Source organism: Carcharhinus amblyrhynchos, chromosome 1, assembly GCF_965287045.1.
Source record: "Carcharhinus amblyrhynchos chromosome 1, sCarAmb.v2.hapA, whole genome shotgun sequence".
NCBI classification, from domain to species: domain Eukaryota; kingdom Metazoa; phylum Chordata; class Chondrichthyes; order Carcharhiniformes; family Carcharhinidae; genus Carcharhinus; species Carcharhinus amblyrhynchos.
Window position 1 is genome coordinate 178,015,087 of NC_137324.1, and position 26,489 is coordinate 178,041,575.

The window sequence follows — 26,489 nt, forward strand, 5'->3', positions numbered from 1 at the left end:
TTCCCAGACTTGACGGGCCAAATGGCCTCCTTCTGCACTGTAGGGATTCTATGATTCTTATCTCTGTAACTTCTGTCAGTGCCTAAATCCTTTCGTATTTTTGTGTTCCTCCAATTCTGGCCTTATGTGTGTCCCCAGTTACCCATCACTCCCCCATCCTCAGCTACCTGGACCCCAATCCCTGGAATTCCCACCCTAAGTCACTCCGCCTCTCCCCACTCCCTTTGGACGCTGCTTAAAACCGACTCCCCTGTCCAACCTTCTGACTCGTTAAGTGGCTCAAGTCACATTTTGTTTGATAATCACCCCCGTGATGCTCTGAGACATTAACTGCCCCGTGTCGATGCAAATTATTACTGAAATTCGGCAAGTTTGTTTATCAACTGAAGGAGAGGTTCGGTGGGGTTTGGATTGAAAGTTCCCCACTGATTGGTCACTTTACCCCAGGACCTCACGAGTTACATTGCACAGAGAGAAAAAAAAACTTTCATTTCTACCAGAACACCTCTGAGTATTTGTGAAGTGTATTCACTGTTGTAATATTTAAACTCCACTGCTTGGCTGCCTGTTGCAAGTAAACGAACAGAATGAAACTTTTATTTACATACCCTCGACTTCCTCTTCATCACAAACATGCTTGATGAAGGAGGCTCCTCTGTCCAGCACAGCCTCATCTTCCATTCTGCAGTAATAGAAGAGGAAGAAAGATTGGTCGCATTTTTCCTCAGGTGTGCAGTCTGCACTAAGCGTTGCCTCGGGGTCTGACAGCATGTAAACCCCCACTCATTATTTTCTCTGGACCGTAAAGCTATTGGTCAATCTCGCGACTGCAGCCTCTCCATTGTTGGGAGTGATGTCCTTGAGGGGGACTGCTGTCTTGCGTAGCATAAGCAAGTTAATCCAAGCAGGCTCATGTAAGGCAGATTGAGTTTGACGTGTTGGGATGTGACAGGGTTGGCCTGCAGCTACGGAGAGACACAGAGCCTGGGCCGACAGTGGATAAAGGGCCTCCATGGGTCAAAGACGGGATTCAAATGGCCAGAGTGCAATTCCAGTCCCTTCCTCACAAAACAAACTGAATAAATCACTGCTCTTCCATTTCTAGCTTATCCCTAACTACCACTCAGGTACGTGGGCAGTTTAGAGGCAAGTTTCCCATCCAAACAGGGTTAAAAAAAAGGCAGCACGTTAGCACAGTGGGTTAGAACTGCTGTCTCACAGCGCTGGGGACCCGGGTGCGATTCCCAGCTTGGGTCACTGTCTGTATGGAGTTTGCACATTCCCTCCATGTCTGCGTGGGTTTCCTCCGGGTGCTCCGATTCCCTCCCCCAGTCTGAAAGACGTGCTGGTCAGGTACATTAACCCGAACAGGCACCAGCGTGTGGTAAATAGGGGCATTTCACAGTAACTCCATTGCAGTGTTAATGTAAGCCTGGTTGTGACTAATGAATAAATAACTAAATAAGCTTTAAACTTTTGAATTTAAATAGCATTATTCATGACCACCAAACACGTAAAAGCACTTTACAGCTAATGAAATAATTCTTGAGGTTTGAAGTTTATTTATTAGTATCACAAGTAAGGCTTACATTAACACTACAATGAAGTTACTGTGAAAATCCCCTAGTCGCCCAAGTCCGGCTCCTGTTCGGGTTACACTGAGGGAGAATTTAGCATGGCCAATGCACCCTAACCTGCACGTCTTTCAAACTGTGGGAGGAAACCAGAGCACCCAGAGGAAACCCACCTAGATATGGGTAGAACGTGCAAACTCCACACAGACCCCAAGCCGGGAATCGAACCCGGGTCCCTGGCACTGTGAGGCAGCAGTGCTAACCCACTGTGCCGCCCCAGTGCCAGCGTGAGTTTACTTCTCGGCCTTTGGACTAAGATCAAGTGTTGGGACAAGCCCACTGTGGGGAGCAATACTTCACTTTACCAACTTGGATCTTGTTTGTCTCTCTTGTATTGGGTTCTATTGGATTTTGGATTTGTTTTTGTGGCAAGGAATGGATTTGGGTTTACCCGCTCCACTCTGCGCATTGGCTTTGTAACCTTAAGAATGGGGCGGTAATGTAAGAACCGTAATACAACCTCAGCAAAGCTCCCATAAACAGCAGTAGAATGAAGATCACAGCATTGGGTTTTAATGTCAATTGAGGGATAAATATTGCCCAGGACCCTGGGGGACCGATCCCCTGCTCTTCTTCAAAATAGCCCCACAAGATCATTAACATCCACCTGAGCAGGATCTCACCGTGAAGTCTGCTCCACTGACAGTGCAGCACTCCCTCAGTACTGCAGTGGGACGTCTGCCTCAGGGTTTGTGCTCGGGCCCCGGACTGGGATTTAAATCCAGAACCTTGTGATGCAGTGAGGCTGTCAACTGAACCCAGGCTTGGACAAAGTTAATAAGGAAACTCATCCAGCTACAGGGGTACCACAACATCAGCAGGAGTGGTTACAACCTCATTCAGCAACAACCAGCAAACACTAATCGTGTTACCACATGTACCAACCCAGCATCACAATCCTTCGTCTTCACTGCAAACACCTGGGACAGGTGGAGGGTGGGGGAGGGAGGGAACATTGTATAAAACTCTACCCAAGCTCCAGTCGCTGTCAGCTATCCTGTTTAGGATTTATCCCAATCCAATTTCCCAATCCCTCCGGCTCCTGGCCGTTTAAACAGGCCAAGGAGGAAGGACTCTGAACGCAGAGACATCCCAAACAGCTTGGGAGGAAGAAGTGGCTTGCAATTTTCTGGTTCTTTGCAGGGTATTGTAAAACAGTAACGGCCGGTGAAATCTATTTGTGAAGTGTAGCCACTAGGGGAAACACAGCAACCAATGTGCACACAGCAAACTTCCACAAACAGCAGTGAAATAATCCATTTGTGTATTACTGATATTGATTGAGGGATGAATATTAGTGAAGCACATGTGTGTGTGCGTGTGTGTGTGTGTGTGTGTGTGTGAGCAGCGTGTGTGAGTGTGAGCAGCGTGTGTGAGTGTGAGCAGCGTGTGTGAGTGTGAGCAGTGTGTGTGAGTGTGGAGAGGGAAGTGAGCAGGGAGTGAGCTGTGTCATCAGTAACATCACTTTGATGGTCATGGTCTTCCGTCTCCTCCTGTAACTCCTTTAGGACTCGATGGTTTGGTCACACAGAGTCCGGTATAACAAGGGCATTAACACATTGATCTATATGTAAAAGTATAAGCACAGAAGGAATCCATTCAGCCCATTGTGCCCGTGCTGGCTCTTTGAAAGAGCCATCCATTTAGATCCACTCCTTACTCTCCCCTCTTCACCCTGGAACTCTTCCTGCTCTAATTACTATTCAATTCCCTTTCCATAGTTAGAATCGAACCTGCTTCCACTGCCCTCAGGCAGCGCACTCTCACTGATAACATCCAACTGCTTATAAGAATGATTTTAATCTCCCCTCTGGTCCCTTTGCTAATGTTATTCAACATTTGCCCTCTTAACCCTGTGACCAATGGAAACATTTCCTCCTTATTCACTCTAACAAAATCCCTCAAACGGCTTTGTTAAATCTGCCCCCAATCAGCTCTGTTTTGAAGGAGGAGAATCCCAGCCTCTTCGCTCTCTCTCCACAGGGTAAATCTGCCCCCCCCACCACCACCGCCAGTGAGCTGAATGCTCCTGGCCAGAGAATGTACAACACAGAGACCCAGGGTCAGAGTTAATCTTCAGGGCTGAGATGAGGGGAAGTGTCCGGAGGGTTGTGGGCGTGCCACTGTTCAGTGTATTTGAGGTTCAGATGGACAGGTGTTGATGTCTTTGAGAATGAAGGTGCACGGGGAGCAGACAGGAAAGTGGAGTTGATGCAAAGATCACCTTTGATTGTATTGGCTGTCGAACCCATTCGAGGGGCCGTGCAGTCTATTCCTATTCTTAAATAAAGTTAAGATCAGCACTACAACCTCACAACTCCAGGGACCCAGGTTCGATTCCAACCTTGGGTCACTGTCTGTGTGGAGTTTGCACATTCTCCCCGTGTCTGCATAGGGTTCTTCCGGGTGCTCCTGTTTCCTCCCACACTCCAGATATATGCGGGTTAGATGCATTGACCTTGGTAAATTGCCCCTTAGTGTCCCAAGGTGTGGCGATTAGGGGGATTAGCTGGGTAAATATGCGGGGTTACGGGGATAAAGATAAGGTGGGTAGCACAGTGGGTTAGCACTGCTGCTCCACAGTGCCAGGGACCCGAGTTCGATTCCCGGCTTGAGTCACTGCCTGTGCGGAGTCTGCATGTTCTCCCCGTGTCTGCCTGGGTTTCCTCCAGATGCTCCTGTTTCCTCCCACACTCCCAAGATGTGCTGGTTAGGTGGATTGGCCATGGTAAATTGCCCCTTAGTGTCCCACGATGTGTAGGTTAGGGGGATTAGCAGGGCAAATATGTGGGGTTACGGGGATAAGACCTGGTTGGGGGTGTGGTTGGTCGGAAAGTCAGTGCTGGCTTGATGGGCCAAATGGCCTCCTTCTGCACAGTAGGAACTCTAGGAAAAAGGAGCAGAATTGAACAATTCAGCCTCTCAAAATCTTGTTCCACTAAAGATTACAAATTGTCCACATGCTCCCCATCTGAGATAGCTTAAATGCTATTAATGGAATCTACGTAAGGGAGAGTGGATATGTTGGGGCGCGGCACAGGAAGCTCAAGTGGGGAATAATCCCCAGCTCAAGCCTGTTATTCGGAACGGTCTGTCTGTGAGTTCTAATGGCTATGTAACGCTATCGGAGGTTCTGTGCAGCCCAGCGTAGGATACTCGATCTCTGTGCACCTGTCACAAAAATTAAAAATATATTAGCCACATCTGACTTTTCAGAATAGACCATTTGTGCCTCAGTGTGATTCGAAGAATGTTCTTTATCTGGTAATGAGCTATCTCGAGGAAAGTTCTATGTCTAAATGAGAACATTTTTAAAGAATGAATAAAAGTATGAGGTTTACCAGGAATGAGCTGGTTGTCATATCAGGAAAGGTCGGACAGGCCAGGCTTGTATCCTCTGGAGTTTAGAAGAATAGGAGGTGACTTGATTGAAACACGTAAGGCGGAATTTTACCGGCACATCCGCCTAGGGTTTGTATGATCCCGCTCGAGGCAAACGGAGAATGCCGTTCTCCAAGCCTGACCCACCCCTGGAATCAGGGCAGGCGTGCCGGTAAAATTCCAACCATAGGCTGGGATTCTCCAATCCTGTTCACCCACCATCTCTGCCAGCAAGAACGGATTTGACTCCCAGCCAAAATTCCATTTGCTGCAGCAGGACTGGAGAATCCCAGCTGTCAGCAGGACTGGAGAATCCCAGCCACAGGCAAAGCTGGAGAACCCCAGCTGCAGGCAAGGTTGGAGAATCCCAGCCATGGGCAGGACGGAAGAATCCCAGCCACGGGAGAGGCTGGAGGATCCCAGCTGTGGATGGGACTGGAGAATCCCGGCTGCGGGCAAGACCAGAGAATCCCAGCCGTGAGCAGGACTGGAGAATCCCAGCCACGGGCGAGGCCGGAGAATCCCAGCCACGGGTGGAACTGGAGAATCCCAGCCACAGGGTGAGGTCAGAGAATCCAGCTGCGCACGAGGTTGGAGAATCCCAGCCCCGAGCGAGGCCGGAGAATCTCAGCTGCGGACGAGGCTGGAGAATCCCACTCATGGGCGAGACCGGAGAATCCCAGCCGCAGGTGAGATTGGAGAACTCTGGCTAAAAGATCCTGACTCTGGAATCTATAAGATAGACTCTGTAGACTGTTTGCTCTTTAAATGGACTACGCTGAACAAATACTTTAATTTTAAAGTTTATTTATTAGTGTCCCAAATAGGCCTACATTCACCCTGATGTGGAGTTGCTGGTGTGGGGGTTAGCGCAGTAAGGGCTCTCATTACACCAGGTTAAAGTCCAACAGGTTTATTTGGTAGCAGGAGCGTTTGGAGTGTCACTCACCTGATGAAGGGGCAGCGCTCCAGAAGCTCGTGCTACCAAATAAACTTGTTGGACTTTAACCTGGTGTTGTGAGACTTCTTACTGTACATTAATCCTGCAATGAAGTTACAGTGAAAATCCCCTGACTGTAACAGTTTGCTGTGAATCCTGCAGCACATTACACATCTCCTTAACCTCACGGGTTGTCACTGCGGCATTTTGCACAAGAGTCTCATTCTTGTTGAGTTCTGCTTTTTACTGAAGGCAGCAATTGGCACAGGGACCCGATGGTAGTGAATTAGCCACACGCCAAGTTACAAATTCTGGTTGAACATACTGGTGAAGGTTTTGTGATGTGATCTCTTATCTCCAACTGCCCCGCCATTGGTCCTGTTCTCGCAGGCCTGCAGCCCATTGGAAACCCCGTCATCCCTTCGATTACCTATTGACTGTGCAAGTTCACCGTGTCAGCTCTGACTCAGTGGGTCGCCCCTTCCCCAGGTCACACTTCAAATCCCGCGCCAGCACGAGAGAACAAGAATCGGGGTTAACACTTCAGCGACACACAGCACCAGAGACCCGGGTTCAATTCCGTGTGGAGTTTGCACATTCTCCCCGTGTCTGCATGGGTTTCCTTCGGGTGCTCTGGTTTCTTCTCACTCTCCAAAGATGTGTGGGCTAGGTGGATTGGCTGTGCTAAATTGCCCCTTAGTGTCAGGGGGATCAGCTAGGGTAAATGCATGGGGTTATGGAGATAGGGCCTGGATGGAATTGTGGTCAGTGCTGACTCGATGGGCTGGATGGCCTCCTTCTGAACTGTAGGGATTCTATGATTCTATATTAGAAGTGTCCAGAGGGGCAATTTTTTCATACAGAAGGTGGTGAGTAGAGAGGTAGTAGTAGAGGTGGGTACAATTTTGTCTTTTAAAAAGCATTTAGACAGTTACATGGGTAAGATGGATATGGAGGGATATGGGGCAAATGTGGGCAACTGGGATTAGCTTAGGGGTTTTAAAAAAAAGGGTGGCATGGACAAGTGGGGCTGAAGGGCCTGTTTCCATGTTGTAAACCTCTTTGACTCTATTAAACCAAAGCCACTGTTGTCCTCTCAGATGGAGGTAAAAGATTCTCTCTGGCATTCTGGCCAATGTTTATCAGAGCACTTAAGGAAGTGGCCCTAGAAATAGTGGATGTGTTGGTGGTCATCTTCTAAGATTTGATGGACTCTGGAACAGTTCCTACAGAGGGAGGGCTGCTAATGTAACCCCACTATTTAAAAAGGGAGATAGAGAGAAAACAGGGAATTATAAACCAGTCAGCCTGATGTCGGTCGTGGGGAATATTCTAGAATCCATTATCAAAGATTTTGTAGCAAGACACTTGAAAAAGAGCGGCAGGATTGGACAGAGTCAGCACAGATTTATAAAAGGGAAATTATACTTGACAAATCTACTGGAATTCTTTGAGAACATGACTGTAGGCTTGATGAGGGGGAGTAATGGATGGTTTATTTCGACATTCAGAAGGGTTCCGACACAGTCCCACATAAGAGATTAGCATGCCAAATTAAAGTGAATGAGATTGGGGGTAGTGTACAGAGATGGGTAGAAAACTGGCTAACAGACAGGAAACAAAGAGTAGGAATAAATGGGTCATTTTCTGAATAGCGGGCAGGATCTAGTAATAACTAATAACTAAATGTAATAGCTCCAAATTTGCCGATGACACAAAGCTGGGAGGGTGAGCTGTGAGGAGGACGCAGGGATCTTTCAGTGTGACTCGGACAGGCTGAGTGAGTGGGCAGATGCATGGCAGGTAGATAAATGTGAGGTTTTGGTAGCAAAAACATGAAGCCAGATTATTACCTGAATGGCTACAGATTGAGAGAGGGGAATGTGCAGCGAGACCTGGCTGTCCTCGTAGATCAGTCACTGAAGGTCAGCATGTAGGTGCAGCAGGCAGTAAAAAGGCAAATGGAATGTTAATCTTCATAGTGAGAGGATTCGAGCAGCGACGTGTTGCTGCAAATGGGCCTTGGTGAGGCCGCACCTGGAGTATTGTGTGCAGTTTTGGTCTCTTTATCTGAGGAAGGATGTTCTTGCTACAGAGGGAGCACAGCGAAGGTTTGTCAGACTGATTCCTGGGATGGCAGGACTGACGTATGAGCAAAGTTTGAGTCGGTTAGGATTGTATTCGCTGGGCTTAAGAATGGAGGGGGGAATTGCACAGAAACTTTTAAAATTCTAACAGGACTGGACAGGGTAGATGCAGGGAGGATGTTCCCGATGGTGGGGGAACCAGGGGTCACAGTCTGAGGATTCAGGGTAGACCATTTAGCAGGGAGATGAGGAGGAATTTCTTAACTCAGGGAGTGGTGAGCCTGTGGAATTCGATACCACAGAAAGTAGTTGAGGCCAAAAATGGTTTGTTTTCAAGAAGCAATTAGATACAACTGTTTGGGCTAAAGGATTCAAAGGATATGGGGAGTGGGGTGAGAAGGTGAGATCCGCCTATTATGTTGGATAACCACTATGGTCATAATGAATAGCAGAGCAGGCTCAAAGGGCTGAATGGCCTCCTCATGGTCCTATTTTCCATGTTTCTATTTGTCAATCAACACCAAGAACAGATTATCTGGCCACCATCACGTTGCTGTTTGTGGAATCTTGCTGTGCACAGATTCAGGGGCGGCACGATGGCACAGTGGTTAGCACTGCTGCCTCACAGCGCCGGGGACATAGGTTCGATTCCTGGCTTGGGTCACCGTCTGTGTGCACGTTCTCCCCGTGTCTGCGTGGGTTTCCTCCGGGTGCTCCGGTTTCCTCCCACAGTCCAAAGATGTGCGGGTTAGGTTGATTGGCCATGCTAAGAAATTGACCCTAGCGTCAGGAGGATTAGCAGGGTAAATTACAGGGATAGGGCCTTTGGATAGGATTGTGGTCAGTGCAGACTCGATGGGCCGAATGGCTTCCTTTGGCACTGTAGAGATTCGATGATACAGATTGGCTGCCATGTTTCCCACACTACAACAGTGACAGAAGTACTTCACAGGTTGTGAAGAAGCAGATGTGAAATGTGCAGGTAAATGTCTTTCTGTAAATCCCTGTGGCTGCCAGGCCTGGAGGGTTTGGTTTTTACAACGATTAATGATACTCATCCTGCCTGCTCTCACTGAGACCAGATTTATATTCCAGGTATATTAACGGAAACCAAATTCCATCAAGTGTGTGGTGGGATTTGAACTCACAGTTCCAGCGCACTGGCCTGGGCTTGTTGTTTACTAGCCCAGAGACATTACCATGACACCACCATCTCTCCCTGTCTTGAAGGGTGAACAAGGAGCTGAGAGGTTACCGGGGGTGGGGGTCAAGTTACAGGCAGACCAACCCCGATCTTATTGAATGGTATAGTAGGTTCGAAGGGCTGAGTGGCCTACTCCTGCTCCTAATTCCTATCTTCATATTCACTATTCTCACTGGCATGTCCTTGTGCAAGAGTCACAAGGAGTTGGTTTGCAGGTGCAACAGGTAATTAAAAAAGCAAATGGAATTTTGTCCTTCATTGCCAGAGGGATGAAGTTTAAAAACAGCCAGGTTATGTTGCAGCTGTATAAGGTGCTGGGGAGGCCACACCTGGAGTACTGTGTACAGTTTTGGTCTCCTTACTTGAGAAAGGATATACTGGCACTGGAGGGGGTGCAGAGGAGATTCACTAGGTTGATTCCAGGGTTGAGAAGATTGGCTTATGAGGAGAGACTGAGTAGACTGGGGCTATACTCATTGGAATTCAGAAGAATGAGGGGAGATCATAAAGAAACATATAAGATTATGAAGGGAAGAGATAAAATAGAAGCAGGGAAGTTGTTTCCACTGGGGGGTGAAATTAGAACTAGGGGGCATAGCCTCAAAATAAGGGGAAGCAGATTTAGGACTGTGTTGAGGAGGAACTTCTTCACCCAAAGGGTTGTGAATCTGTGGAATTCCCTGTCCAGTGAAGCAGTTGAGGCTCCCTCATTGAATGTTTTTAAGGAAAGGATAGATACATTTTTGAACAGTAAAGAAATTAAGGGTTATGGTGAGCGGGTGGGTAAGTGGAACTGAGTCCACATAAAGATCAGCCATGATCTTACTGAATGGTGGGGCAGGCTCGAGGGGGAAAATGGCCTACTCCTGCTCCTAGTTCTTATATTCTTATGTTTTTATGTGATGGTCATACCAAAAGATTAAAGATCAAATTGGTATTACATCACATGTAGAAAATCCAGGTAATTACTGGGTAGTTTTATTGGCAAATATAAAATGACTAAACTGCAGGCTGATTAACAACACTGCAGCGTTAGCAACCTCCAGCATTAGCAACCCTTTAGCGTCCGCAGTCTTGCATTAATGTTGTTTGTGTTAATGTTGTTAGACCGATTACAAAGCAATTAACAGCTTGTTTCAGGAGTTTAGAGTGTGTTACAGCCTCAGAAGTTGGGCATACCAGTCTTAAGTTTATGTTTATTTATTAGCATCACGAGTAGCCTTACATTAACACAGCAGTGAAGTTACTGTGAACATCCCCAAGTCGCCACACTCCAGCGCCTGTTCGGGTACACTGAGGGAGATTTTAGCACGCCCAATGCACCCTAACCAGCACGTCTTTCAGACTGTGGGAGGAAACTGGAGCACCCAGAGGAAACCCACACAGACACGTGATAGTGACCCAAGCCGGAAATTGAACCCAGGTCCCTGGCGCCGTGAGGCAGCAGTGCTAACCATTGTGCTACTGTGCCACCCATTGTGCAGCCCACAAGGGGGCCACTCAGCCCATCATATCTGTGCCAGATCTTTAAAAGAGCTACCCAATTAGCCTCATTCCCCCGTACTTGCCCCCATAGCCCTGTACATTTCTCTTTCTGTAAATACATATCTGATCTCCTTGTCAAAGTCTGAATCTGCTTCTCCTGCCAGTACTTTCCAAACTGCTGGGCAAGAAACTTTCTCCTCACTTCCACTCTGGTTCTTTTGCTAATTATTCCACATTCCTGCCCTGTGGTTACTAACCCTAAAGCCAGTGGAAGCAGTTTGGTTTATCTACATTATCAAGAACTTTCAGCACAGATAACTCCTGAGCTACACACAGACAGACAGACAGACACACACACACACACACACACACACACACACACACAGAGGCACAAACATACACGCAGACACACATACAGATACACAGGTGTGCACACAGACATACACATACAAACACACACACACATATGCAGACACACAGATGCACAAACATACACACGTGCACACACAGATGCACACACACAAACACACACACACAGACGCACAAAGCTACACGCAGACACATAGACGCGCACACAGACACACATGTACACACAAATAGAAGCACACATACAAACACACACACACACATGCATACACACAGGCGCACAAACATACCCGCAGCCACATACACACACAAACAGACACGCACAGAGACACACATGTACACACACACAGACACACGCGCACATACACAGACGCACACACACAGATGCACAAGCACACTGACACACAGGAATGCACACACACACACACACACATTCTTTCAGTCCAGCTCTTGTGAAACTCCTTTTATCACCTTTGTTAGCGTTCTGAACCCTGCGTCATGCCAGATAGCAAAAATAAAATTAATCACTCTGGCCTTGAAGTTACGCTGGAACGATTAGCTTAACACATTCGTATCAAATTTATTAAGCCCCTGCTGTCGCGTGTGACACCCACAACTGGTGCTGTTTATTCCCAAAGGAAAGGTTTCCTGGAATGAGAGGAAGCTGTCGTTAAGGGCTTTCCAATTCAAGTCTGACCCAGTGTCAGCAACTGGCTTCCTGATAACGGGACCTCGGGACATGGCAGCACTCGCGAGAAAAACCCGGCATAAAAATCAGCAAACACCTGTTAGAATAGCAGCCTAAGGAATGGAGTCAAATATCCCTGTGGCCACCCTCCATCCCCCAGCTCAACAAATTCAAGGCCAGTCCCTGCTTCCACCGACAGCTGCACTTTCACAGAGAAACGTTTACCTTTCCTAACATTCCCACAGGTCCCACCACGCTCTCTTTCTCACGGACAGCACAGTGGCACAATGGTTAGCTGCCTCACGGAGCCAGGGAACCCGGTTCAATTCCCGGCTTGGGTCACTGTGTGGAGTTTGAACATTCTCCCCGTGTCTGCGTGGGTTTCCTCCGGGCGCTCCGGTCTCCTCCCACAGTCGGAAAGCCGCGCTGATTGGGTGGATTGACCATGTTAAATTGCCCCCTGTAGTATCCAGAGACGCGCAGGTTAAGCCGATAAGCCATGGGGAAATGTGCAGGGTTGTGGGGATAGGGAGGGAGCTGGGGTAAGATTGGTTCAGACTTGATGGGCCAAACATCCTCTTCTGCACTGTTGGGGTTCTATGATTAACATAGAATTGCATGGAATTTACGGCACACAAATAAACCATTCGGCCCAATAGGTCTATCCTGGTGTTTATTCACCACATGTGCCTCCTTTCAACCTTCTTCATCTTATTTGATCTCTGCCTTGGTTTCGTGCCCCCTCTCCCTATTTCTTCACTCTGTCCCTTCCCCGTTTTGATTCCTCTCCCCATTTCATCCACTCTCCAACTCTCCACCTGCCTCTCACCGTTCCGTATTCCTCTCATTTATTTCTGTCTCTCTTTTGCCGCCAGCCTGGAGTTCCCTTTCCCCAGTTCCTTTAACATCGGGTGAAATGGCAACTCGCTCAGGGGCTCAAGGCACCTTTACTGAAATTTATTTGGCCATGGGCAGCATGGTGGCGCGGTGGTTAGCACTGCTGCCTCACGGCTCCAGGGACCTGGGTTCAATTCCGACCTCGGGTGACTGTCTGTGTGGAGACCGCACGTTCTCCCCGTGTCTGCGTGGGGTTTCCTCCGGGTGCTTTGGTTTCCTCCCACGGTCCAAAGATGTGTGGGTTAGGTTGATTGGCCATGCTAAATTGCCCCTTAGTGTCCCGGGATGCGTAGGTTAGAGAGATTAATGGGGTAAATGCATGGGGTTACGGGAAAAGGGCCTGGGTGGGATAGTGGTCAGTGCAGATTTGAGGGGCCAAATGGCCTCCTTCTGCACTGTAGGGATTCTATGGTTTTACATTTGCCTTGGGGGCCCAATGGTTGCACCAATTGCGGATCTCAGCATTCACAAACCTGGATACAAAGTTGAAATGGAAAGCAGTGTCTGGACAGAAACTGGACTCCTATCCACTTTGCACTAAAGGGATATTAAACACTGACACTGTATTTTGACCAGAAGCACCTAAGCTCAAAGCCAACCTCTGAATGAGTGAGAACAATAACGTTTCTGCATGTAGCACGTATAACACAATAAACTGTCTCAAGACACTTCACAGGGTACGATCAAGGAAAGTTTCACACTGAGCCACGCACAAGTCACCAAAATCTCAGTCCAAAAAGACAGTTTGAAGGAGTATCTTAAAGGTAAAGAGATTTGAGGAGAGAATTCCCTGATGCTCCCACGCGAGTGCTTGTGGTGCAGTGGTTAGTATTGCTGCCTCACAGCTCTAGGGACCTGGGTTTGATTCCCAGCTTCAGTCACTGTCTTTGTGGAGCTTGCGCATTCTCCCTGTGTCTGCTTGGGTTTCCTCTGTGTACTACAGTTTCCCCCCACAGTCTGAAAGATGTACTTGTCAGGGTGCATTGGCCATGCTAAATTCTCTCTCAGTGTACCCGAAACAGGCACCAAAGTGTGGTGACTAGTGGATTTTCACAGTAACTTCATTGCAGTGTTAATATAAGCTGACTTGTCACACTAATAAATACATATTTTTAAAAAATTCACTTGGACCACCCACTGGTTCTCCAACCAGTGGGTGGGACCCACAATGGGAAAACTAAATCCAGTCCAGGAGCTCCTTAGGAATAAGTTCCACACACACAAGGACGGCCTCAACCAGGATCTTGGGTTCATGTCGTACTATCCGTAACCCCCATGACTTGCCTGAACTTGCAAAATCTCACTTACTGTCCTGTCTGAAGACAATACACATCTCTTTAACCTATGCCTAATGCTATCTCCACTCACATTGTCTGCACCTTAAAGACTTGAATAGCAGGTTAGCAGTAAAGACTTGCATTCTAACCAGTATTCTGTAAACCGTGTGTGTCTTTATAAACCCTTCTCTGATCAGAACCTTCCACACACCTGACGAAGGAACACCGTTTCCGAAAGCTTGTGGAATTACTATCAAATAAACTGGTTGGACTCTAACCTGGTGTTGTGAGACTTCTTACTCTCTTTAGGAACACACAGGTCTAGACAGAAGGGGCTACAGCAGTGAATGTGCAGAGACAGAGGCAGATCGGAATGACTTTATGGAGATGGAATTCACCAAGCTTAGTGATGTCACAGATATGCGGTTGCACTTTCCTTTCTGGGTCAAATAGGAACACTTTTCTGGAGGGGCGGCATGGTGGCACAGTGGTTGGCACTGCTGCCTCACAGCGCCAGGGACCCGGGTTCAATTCCGGCCTCAGTTGACGGTCTGTGTGGAGTTTGTGCAAACTCCCTGTGTCTGCGTGGGTTTCCTCCAGTTCCCTCTCACACTCCAAAGATATGTGGGTTAGGTTCATTGGTCTTGCTAAATTGCCCCTAGTGTGAGGGGGATTAGCAGGGTAAATATGTGGGGTTGTTGTCGATGCCCTTCTATCTAGACTGTAGGGATTCTATGAATCTATTTAACCAATATAACTTACAGAAGGTCTGGTTCAACTTCAGACAGTTGCCAGAGAGAGAGATGGAGTTGGTAGTTAGGGGACCAAAGACATTGGCTTCCCAATAAAATCCCTAAAACACAAGAGGCTATTCAGCCCATTGAGTCTGCACTGACTCTCTTACCCAGGCCTTATCCCATAACCCCATACATTAACCCATATACCTTTGGACACTAAGGGGCAATTTAGCATGACAAATCCCCCTAGCCTGCAAATCTTTAGAGGGTGGGAGAAAACTGGAGCACTTGGAGGAAACCCACGCAGACAATGTGCAAACTTCACACAGACAGTGACCCAAACCAGGAACTGAACCCAAGCCCCTAGCGCTGTGAGGCAGCAGTGCTAATCACTGTGCCACCGTGCTGCACAGTGGCTAGAGGAAATTTACACCAATGTATTTGTGGGCTACAACATAATTTTCAAATGATTACAACAAAATTAAAATTTAATTTAAGGAAAAATACGAAATAAATCATGGGAAACATTATATTGAAATAATGCGTAGTTATAATGAACTGCATTCTAATGAATGGACCACAATAAGTGACTTGCATAGTACAAGAAAAGGCCTTTCATTGCTTTCTCTGTGAGCTTCCAGTCCTAAACTGCAAGGCAAGTGTAAGCAAGATCTAAACTCACTTTGCAAATCCACAAACACTTTCTAGAATCTCAGAAAACATCAAACGGAGAGAGGGGGAGAGGAGGAAAAGCTGGTCGACACCTTCCCTCATCGTCTCTGTGGAACTGGCCTATGTAATCCATATTCCTGTCTGTCTGGTCTGATCTATCTATAGAACTGGATTACACAAAGAAATAAATTGTGTCTCTCTAGCCCCTTTCCTGGCCTTGGGACATCCCAAAAGGGCTTCAAGGCCAGCGAAGCTCTTTTAGAGGGTGCTGCAATGCAGGAAGTGTATTGCAGCCAATTTGTACAGAGCAAGATCCCAAACAGAGCGACGTGATGACAGCCCTTGATGTGCTTTGGGATACTTTACGTTCACCCGAGAGTGCAAACGCCGTTTCATCGGGTTCTGAGCACAGCGTTCCTACAGTGCAGAAGGAGGCCATTCGGCCCATCAAGTCTGCACCGACTCTGCGACAGAGCATCCCACCCGGGTCATAATCCCACATATTTACCCCACTAATCCCCGTAACGTCTTGGGACACTAAGGGGCAATTTAGCATGGCCAATCTGCCTAACCTGCATATCTTCGGAGTCTGGGAGGAAACTGAAGCACCCAGAGGAAACCCACGCAGACACGGGGAGAATGTGCAAACTCCACACAGACAATGACCCAAGGCTGGGATTGAACCCAGGACCCTGGCACTATGAGGCAGCAGCGTGAAACAGCTATGCCACCGTGCTGCCCTATACAATACTGAGGAAAATAGTTCAATGCTTTAAACTTTGCAGGGCCTCTTATAAAGTTCAAAGTTCAAAGCCATATTCTGAATGTCATTGCGGCTGATGTTACTGTTACTAACAGAGCTTGGTTTTCTCGTTTAAGACTTAGCACCAGTGAGATAAGAGTCCTCGCTAATCTCCACAATGTAAACCTGGCAAGCAGCAGGAGACACGATCCCAGACAGAACCAAGTTACCTAGACTACCCCACTGACCAGTCTGGGCCACATGTAGGCTGTTACAAAATCCAGGCTGACATTCCCAGAGCCAATACTGAGGGAGTGCCGCACTGTCGGAGGGTCAGTGCTGAGGGAGTGCCGCACTGTCAGAGGGTCAGTGCTGAGGGAGCGCCGCACTGTCAGAGGGTCAGTGCTGAGGGAGTGCTGCACTGTCAGAGGGTCAGTGCTGAGGGAGCGCCGCACTGTCAGAGGGTCAGTGCTGAGGGAGCGCCGCACTGTCAGAGGGTCAGTACTGAGGGAGTGCCGCACTGTCAGAGGGTCAGTACTGAGGGAGTGTCGCACTGTCAGAGGGTCAGTGCTGAGGGAGTGTCGCACTGTCAGAGGGTCAGTGCTGAGGGAGCGCCGCACTGTCAGAGGGTCAGTGCTGAGGGAGCGCCGCACTGTCAGAGGGTCAGTGCTGAGGGAGCGCTGCACTGTCAGAGGGTCAGTGCTGAGGGAGCGCCGCACTGTCAGAGGGTCAGTGCTGAGGGAGTGCCGCACTGTCAGAGGGTCAGTGCTGAGGGAGTGCCGCACTCTCTGAGTTACTGACTTTTGGATTAGATTAAACCAAAAGACTGCCTGCCCTGTCATGTGACTGTGAAAATCCCAATGTTACAAAGAAAAGCTGCAGCTTTCTCTCTCAATCCACGTCATTTAGAAAAAATTATCTGGTCATTTGTTGTTTGTGGAAACTGGCTTCAAGGTTTCTCACATTTTAATAATAATAAACCTCAAAGAATATTTAATTGGCTGTAAAGCACTTTGAGATATCCTGGGGTTTGAGAGATGGTTGTAAAAATGCCCAGCCTGTATTGCTGGGGAGGTGGAGGGGGTGAGGGGAGCAGAGTCTATCTGTAGGGATAGGGAATCTCCATCAGCTGCTCACACTTCAGATGTACAGAGGGAAGGTGTGAGGTATGGGGGTGTAATGTCATGGGTGAGGACAGAGAGCTATAACTGGGATGGGGGGGTCACCTTGTGGGAATGGAGGTGTAAGGTGTTCCAGATTCATAGAATCTACAGTGCAGAAAGAAGCCTTTTGGCCCATCTAGCCTGCACGGACAACAATCCCACCAAGATCCTGTCCTATCCCCACAACCTCATGCATTTACCCTGCTAGCCCCCCTGACATTAAGGGGTAATTTAGCATGGCCAATCCACCTAACCCGCCCATCTTTGGACTGTGGGAAGAAACTGGAGCAACCGGAGGAAACCCTCGCAGACACAGGGAGAATGTGCAGACTCCACACAGACAGTGGCCCAAGTGGGAATCGAACCTGGGTCCCCGGCGCTGTGAGGCTGCAGTGCTAACCACTGTGTCACCGTGCCGCCCCTGACTGACAGCTGACTGATATCCCCCAACAACACATTCCTCAACACTACACACTCTGACAACAACCCTCCCAACCCAACATCAGACCTCCCCCACACTGCACCCATCACCCCAACACCAGTCACAACTCCATCCCACCCCCACTCTATCCCCATTCACATCACATGTGGGAGCAAGTCCGAAACAGTGAATTGTTGTATAGGTCAGGAATCTCACTCTTCACCTGGACAGAGGGAGCACGGAAACAAACAACCCGGATTGTAGTCGGGAGTGTAATAATGTAGGAAACACAGCAGCCAACAGCAAGCTCTCCACACACAGGAAGCAGTGCAATATTGACCAGATAATCTGTTTCAGTGATGGGGGTTGGGAAATGGAGATTAACCGCAGAATGAACTGCGCCAGTGGTGACCATGGGATCTTCTACATCCACCTGAGAGCGCACATCTGGCCCTGGATTAACATCTGAACAACAGCACCTCCAACAGTCTATCGCTCATCACAGGTCTGTCCCTCAACAGTGCAGCACTCCCTCAGCACTGACCCTCTGACAGTGCGGCACTCCCTCAGCACCGACCCTCTGACAGTGCGGCGCTCCCTCAGCACTGACCCTCTGACAGTGCGGCACTCCCTCAGCACCGACCCTCTGACAGTGTGGCACCCCCTCAGCACTGACCCTCTGACAGTGCGGCGCTCCCTCAGTACTGACCCTCTGACAGTGCGGCGCTCCCTCAGCACTGACCCTCTGACAGTGCGGCACTCCCTCAGCACCGACCCTCTGACAGTGTGGCACCCCCTCAGCACTGACCCTCTGACAGTGTGGCGCTCCCTCAGTACTGACCCTCTGACAGTGCGGCGCTCCCTCAGCACTGACCCTCTGACAGTGCGGCACTCCCTCAGCACCGACCCTCTGACAGTGTGGCACCCCCTCAGCACTGACCCTCTGACAGTGCGGCGCTCCCTCAGTGTTGGTATTGAAATGCCAACACAGATTCTGTGCTGTGAGCCTGAACCCACAGCATTGTGCCTCAGATATGAGTGACTGTTCATTAACTCCGCAGTTCGGACTGACAGCAACACTGAGAGCAGCCAGTCACCCCAATCCCTCCCATTCACAGGGACCCCCAGCATTTATAAAACCCCCTTTCCCCGGGTGTGGGTGGACTGAGGGATGGAGCTGTGTGTTCCCAGCCCCTTCCTCAGCTCATTCAGACTAACTACACACCGCGGACACGCTTTGGAAACACGTGGCGTCTGCACAAATACATACACTCTCCCCCGGGACAGGGGGGGCTGGGGTTTCTTTTCTAAAACTAAAAGCTAAAAACTCAATCACAGCTACAGACGAAGCTGTAACTTTACTGAACCCGATCCCCAAAGCCGCTCTCCCCGCCTCATTCGCCCCGGAACGGCAGACTTGGCTGGAATCAGACACAAAGACATCGTGTTCTCCAAATCCTCTTTGTCCTCCAAGTAAACAGTAAAATACTGCAGCTCAGGGAGACAGTTTCTGGGGGGGGGGGGGGGGGGCTTTGTCCCACCGCCGAATACAGCACCCAGACACACAGTCCAAAACACACACAACTGCCTGTCACACACATAACACACTTCCAGCTCACACAATTACACTTCACACACACACACAATTTACACATATCACACACTCATTTATACTACACATACACACTAAATAACAGAGAATACTCACACACATATAACCCTCACACTCATTTATACTGCACACTGTTACAACACACACAATTCTCACACTCATCCTACACATCCAACCTCATATATACACACACACTAAGCCACACAGACAATGCACACACACAATTGTCGCACTCTTACACATAACCTTCACACACTCATTTACACCACACACATACAACTGTCACACACACACACATAACCCTCACACTCATTTACACCACACACACACATAACCCTCACACATTCATTTATACTACACACACAGACCCAGCACACAATCCACACTAAACAGTACACACACACACACACACGACTCACACACCGACCGCCCTCACACACTCATTCACACTACATACACAGTTACAACTCTCACAAACGACCCTCTCAGACATACACATAGCACACACACACACACACAGAGCCCTCACACAATTCACACACACACAATGCTCTCTCTCACACACATACACAATGCTCTCTCTCTCTCTGTTGGTTCTAATGCTGCCAAACTCTCCCCCAGAAGCAACAGCCCAAACTTCTCCACCCCCCTCTCACCTCTTGGGCTGTGTGCTGGGGTTCCAGTCTCCCCGGGTGATTCTGTAGTCAGTCGCTCAGTCTTAGCTTTCTGTCTGTGTATCTCTCTCCCCGGACTCGCTGTCACTCTACATGCGGCCGGAGCTGGAATGTACACAAGACGGGGGTTTCCTCTCTCTCTCTCTCTCTGTGTTCTCAGCCTGGGTTAGTTCCTGGCTCAGACTCTCTCTCTCTCTCTGTATCCCAACTTACTCACAAACCAGTTTGACTTTCCATATTTAAAGAACCAATGTTGTACCACGTCACTGAGCGAAGTGGGAGGTAAGATCTGAAAGGGGTCAAAGTGTCCCCTTAAAGGGACTTCAATCTCACAGCTCTCACCGTGCTGTGAGGTTAACTCTCTCCATCTCAGGAGCTCCCTGCAGTAACTCCATTCTAAAGTTACTGTTCATCAAACGCACGGAATTATAACTTAGAAAGCAAGCGTGTGCTTTTAAATTTCCGACCAGTGCAGCTCCAGCTAGTGAATATTCCTGACTCTAATTTCCCCTCCAATGCAAATTCTTTTAACGTTACAGTCAAATTCCTTTCTTCGCTAGCGTTTTGGGGACACCCACAAGTTAAGATGCGAGTATCCCGTCTCATTCTCTCTCCCCAAGTTCCAGAAAGGGGTTTCTTTCTAAGCATATGTTTTTAGTTTTTTTTAACCCTTAATTGCGGTTCTCAGGCCACTAACAACAAGTGTTATTGAGGCGCACACACGCCAGGTTGAGCCTGTCACCGAGCGCTCTCTGGTGGAGTCCTGGTTGTGAGACTCCTCACTGAGTCCACATACTCAGTAGAAAGTCTGACAACACCAGGTTTAGGTCCAACCGATTTATTTGATAGTAAACTCACTAGCTTTCGGGGTTAGTCCCTTCGTCAGGTGAATGGAGAGTTCCTGAAGGGACTAACCCCCAAAAGCTAGTGAGTCTACCATCAAATAAATCGGTTGGACTTCAACCTGGTGTTGTCAGACTTTTTACTGTGTTTACCCCAGTCCGACGCCAGCATCTCCACATCATGTCCACATACTCACACACGCATAGAGAAAAGATTTCCATGTTCCCAGCACAGGGCAGCCCAGAGAGAGAGAGAGAGAGCTCTGCTTGTTTCATCAGGTTTGGCCACTGCTGTAAATGTAGGAAATGGGCGGCCAAGTGTGTGTGCACAGCAAGATCCCACAGACAGCAATGTGATACAGGACAGATCATCAGCTTTTAATGATTTGATTGAAGAGTAAATGTTGGCCAGTTCACTACCCACCTCCCCCCCCCCCACTCATCCCAGGCACAGGGCGAACCCCCTTGCTTTTATAATTAAGAACATAAGAAATAGGAGCAGGAGTAGGCCAACTAGCCCTTCGAGCCTGCCCCGCCATTCAATAAGATCATGGCCGATCTGTCGTGGCTCAGTTCCACATTCCCGCCCTCTCCCCATAACCCTTAATCCCCTCTCTCATCAAAAACCCATCAACCCGCGTCTTAAAAATATTTAGCGAGGCAGCCTCCACCACTTCAACGGGCAGAGAATTCCAGAGATTCACCACCCTTTGAGTGAAGAAGTTCCTCCTCAACTCTGTTCTAAACCGCCCCCCCTTTATCTTGAGGCTATGCCCCCTAGTCCTACTATCCTTTCTGAGCGGGAAGAGTCTCTCCACCTCTATCCTATCCATCCCATTCATCATCTTATACGTCTCAATGAGATCTCCCCTCATTCTTCTAAACTCTAACAAGTACAAGCCTAATCTATTCAGCCTCTCCTCATAGCTCAACCCCCTCAACTCCGGCATCAGCCTAGTAAACCTCCTCTGCACTCCCTCCAGGGCCAAAATATCCTTGCGTAAGTACGGCGCCCAAAACTGCACACAGTACTCCAGCTGCGGCCTCACCAATGCCCTATACAGCTGCAGCAAGACCTCCCTACTCTTATATTCAATCCCCCTCGCGATGAAGGCCAGCATCCCATTAGCCTTCCTGACCACCTGCTGCACTTGCAAGCTGGGTTTTTGCGACTCATGCACAAGGACCCCGAGGTCCCTCTGCACCGTCGCCTGCTGCAGTTTTTCTCCACGTAAGTAATAATCCTTCCTACCATTCTCCCTACCAAAGTGGACCACCTCGCACTTACCAACATTAAATTCCATTTGCCATTTCCTGGCCCATTCGCCCAGCCTATCTAGATCCTTCTGTAGACTCTCCCCACCCTCCGCACAATTTGCCTTTCCACCAATTTTGGTGTCATCAGCAAATTTCGACACCCTACACTTGGTTCCCTCCTCCAGATCATCTATATAAATGGTAAATAGCTGAGGCCCCAGCACCGACCCCTGGGGCACTCCACTAGTCACCAACCGCCAATCCGAATAGCACCCATTGACCCCCACTCTCTGCCTCCTATTTGACAACCAGTCCTCTATCCACGCTAACACCCTACCCCCAACTCCATGCCCCCTGACCTTCTGCAATAACCTCTTGTGAGGTACCTTGTCAAACGCCTTCTGAAAATCAAGAAAGACCACATCCACCGGCTCTCCTCTATCCACCGCCCTAGACACATCCTCATAGAACTCCAGTAAATTTGTCAGACACGACTTCCCTTTAACGAAACCGTGCTGCGTCTGCTCTATCAAGCACTTCCCCTCAAGATGCCTCGCTATTTCCTCCTTGTTGACGGATTCTAACATTTTACCTACAACAGATGTTAAACTAACAGGCCTATAATTCCCTGCCTTTTGCCTGGCACCCTTCTTAAACAACGGCGTAGTGGGTGTGAGATTGCTTACCCCTACGCAGAGAGGGTAGGAAAATCCCCCGGTTTAACATTTATTATTGTCACACGTATTAACGTACAGAGAAAAGTATCGTTTCTTGCGCGCTATACAGACAAAGCAAAACATTCATAGAGAAGGAAAGGAGAGGGTGCAGAATGTAGTGTTGCAGTCATAGCGAGGGGGTAGAGAAAGATCAGCTTAATGTGAGGTAGGCCCATTTAAAAATCTGATAGCAGCAGGGAGCATCTCCAGCAATGTCTCCTCAGACCGTGCCAAACTCCTGACACAATCAGAGTCAAAGAATGTTTACAGTACAGCAGGAGGCCATTCAGCCCATCACATCTTCAACAAGCTCTCCAGAGGGGGAATTTAAATAGTGCCATCCCCTGCCTTCTCTCCAGCCCTGCACACTCTTCCTTTTCAGATAACAAGTCTAATTCCAGTTGGAATGCCTTGATTTGATTTGATTTATTATTGTCACATGTATTAAAGTACAATATTTCTTGGGCATGATACAGACAAAGCATACCGTTCATAGAGAAGGAAACGAGAGAGTGCAGAATGTAGTGTTACAGTCATAGCTAGGGTGTAGAGAAAGATCAGCTGAATGCAAGGTAGGTCCATTCAAAAGTCTGACAGCAGCAGGGAAGAAGCTGTTCTTGAGTTGGTTGGTATGTGACCTCAGACTTTAGTATCTTTTTCCCGACGGAAGCCCCGGGGTGCGTGGGGTCCTTGATTGTGCTGGCTGCTTTGCCGAGGCAGTGAGAAGTGTAGACAGAGTCAATGGATGGGAGGCTGGTTTGCGTGATGGATTGGGCTGCATTCACAATCTTTTGTAGTTCCTTGCAGCTTTGGGCAGAGCAGGAGCCCATACCAAGCTGTGATACAACCAATGCTTTCTATAGTGCATTTGTAAAGGTTGGTGAGAGTCTTAACTGACATGCCACATTTCCTTAGTCTTCTCAGAAAGTAGAGGCATTGGTGGGCTTTCTTAATATAGTGTTGATATGGGGGGGGACCAGGACAGGTTGTTGGTGATCTGGACACCTAAAAACTTGAAGCTCTCGACCCTTTCTACTTCATCCCCATTGATGTAGACAGGGGCATGTTCTCCTTTACACTTCCTGAAGTCGATGACAATCTCCTTCATTTTGTTGACATTGAGGGAGAGATTATTGTTGCCGCACCAGTTCACCAGATTCCCCATCTCATTCCCGTACTCTGTTTCATCATTGTTTGAGATCCAACCCACTACGGTGGTGTTGTCAGCAAACTTGAAAATCGAATTGGAGGGGAATTTGGCCGCACAGTGATAGGTGTACAAGGAGTATAGGAGGGGGCTGAGAATACAACCTTGTGGGGCACTGGTGTTGAGGATGATCGTGGAGGAGATGTCGTATTGTTTCTTGCGCACGATATAGATAAAGCATACTGCTCGTAGAGAAGGAGAGGAGAGAGTGCAGAATGTAATGTTACAGTCATAGCTCGGGTGCAGATAAAGATCAACTTAATGCAAATCTGAGGGCAGCAGGAAAGAAACTGTTCTTCAGTCAGTTGGTACGTGACCTCAGACTTTAGTATCATTTTCCCGACGGAAGAAGGTGGAAGAGAGAATGTCTGGAGTGTGTGGGGCCCTTAATTATGCCGGCTGCTTTGCCGAGGCAGCGGGAAGTGTAGACAGAGTCAAATTCATCAGGTCCAACTGCACCCTCCATTTCCTACCCAGCAATTTCACACCCTTGTGTTCAGGTTGCCCTTTGGCCTTACCCTTCCCTAACTCTGCATCTGTACAGCTCTGAAGGTCTCAGTATTCCTCAAATTCTAATTAATTGTCCATCCATTAATTTAATCGCCCCACCATTGGCGGCCATGCCTCCAGCTACCTGGAGCCCACGTTCTGAAATTCATTCCCTCAACATCTCCACCATCCTCTCTCTTTCTCTCTCTCACTCACTTCTTTAAGTCACTCCTTAAAACGTCCCTCTTTGACCAAGCTTTTGGGTCACCTGTCGATCATCTCCACGTGAGGCCCGTTGTGAAATATCATTGAATCATAGAATCCCTACCATGCAGAAGGAGACCATTTGGCTCATCTAGCCTGCACCAACAACAATCCCACCTAGGTCCTAACCCTATAACCCCACGTATTTGCCCTACTAATTCCCCTGACACTAAGGGGCAATTTAACATGGCTAATCAACTCAACCTGCAGATCGTTGGGGTGTGGCAGGAAACCGGAGCACCCAGAGGAAACCCGTTGGATACCTGCTCTTGTGAAGCATGTTGGACATCTGACGACGTTAAAGCCACGTACAAAAACAGAAAATGCTGGGAAATCTCAGCAGTTCTGACAGCATCTGTGGAGAGAGAATAGAGCGAACATTTTGAGCCTGGAAGACCCTTTGTCTAAGCGGCTCTGGCGAAGGGTCACCCAGACTTGAAACGTTGGCTCTAATCCCTCTCCACAGACACTGTCAGAACTGCTGAGATTTTCCAACATTTTCTGCTTTTGTTTCAGATTCCAGCACCTGTAGAATTTTGCTTTTATTATAGCAATGTAAGTTGTTTTTTTTTGAATGACAATGTGAGTACAATTACGCATTTTGTGTGTAAAGGTACACATTCACAGCTTCAGCTGTGACCCTATGTTCTCAGACACACAGGTCCCAGGTACGGCAGTGTTACAATAAGTGCTTTCAGCTCTATAGCATTCACGTTTGGATCAGGTGACTTGCTGTGTGGGGTAGGGAGTGCAAGACCACTGGATGAATGGATGAGACAAGCAACAAATTGAGGTCCAGCAGACCAACTTTAGTGGAACTCGAAGGCTGAATACAGAAGGTGCAGTTTCAGGATGTGCACTGTGACTTCAGATTCCCCTAGGATGACTTCTAAAGGTAATGCATGTGAACAAAATAAACTTTTAATCTTTTTGGTATAATTTGAAAAAAAGATTGAAGGCAGACGAGGGACTTGTATGTCATAAGAACATAAGAACATAAGAAATAGGAGCAGGAGTAGGCCATCTAGCCCTTCGAGCCTGCCCCGCCATTCAATAAGATCATGGCTGATCTGTTGTGGCTCAGTTCCACTTTCCCGCCCTCTCCCCATAACCCTTAATCCCCTCTCTTATCAAGAACCCATCAACCTGCTTCTTAAAAATATTTAGCGAGGCAGCCTCCACCACTTCAACGGGCAGAGAATTCCAGAGATTCACCACCCTTTGAGTGAAGAAGTTCCTCCTCAACTCCGTTCTAAACCGCCTCCCCTTTATCTTGAGGCTGTGCCCCCTAGTCCTACTGTCTTTTTTGAGCGGGAAGAGTCTCTCCACCTCTATCCTATCCATCCCATTCATCATCTTATACGTCTCAATGAGATCTCCCCTCATTCTTCTAAACTCTAACGAGTACAAGCCTAGTTTATTCAGCCTCTCCTCATAGCTCAATCCCCTCAACTCCGGTATCAGCCTAGTAAACCTCCTCTGCACTCCCTCCAGGGCCAAAATATCCTTGCGCAGGTGCGGCGCCCAAAACTGCACACAGTACTCCAGCTGCGGCCTCACCAATGCCCTATACAGCTGCAGCAATTATATACAGTCACTCCTGTATATGATTCATATTTCATATCATCACATGATTTCAAATGATCCGTCCATTGACTCCCCATCACACAAACCAGCCTCCCATCCATTGAATCTGCCTACACTTCCCACTGCCTCAGAAATAATTAAGGACCC

General features: G+C 48.3%; 1 protein-coding gene across 5 annotated transcripts in view; it reads right to left on the reverse strand.

Annotated features, from left to right (window-relative positions):
* Positions 1–20,283, reverse strand: part of LOC145347908 (electrogenic sodium bicarbonate cotransporter 1-like) — a 169,244-nt gene extending 148,961 nt beyond the window's left edge. For 4 of the 5 annotated variants that reach the window (XM_080195886.1, XM_080195878.1, XM_080195912.1 and 1 more), the window contains exon 1: positions 609–856. In XM_080195886.1, the coding sequence (XP_080052012.1) occupies positions 609–771 (163 nt within the window). In that variant the 5' untranslated portion in view covers positions 772–856. Of the gene's footprint in view, positions 1–608; positions 857–19,962 lie in introns of those variants that run through there. The other variant, XM_080195903.1, reaches the window with a different exon arrangement.
* Between the last annotated feature and the right edge of the window lie 6,206 nt (positions 20,284–26,489).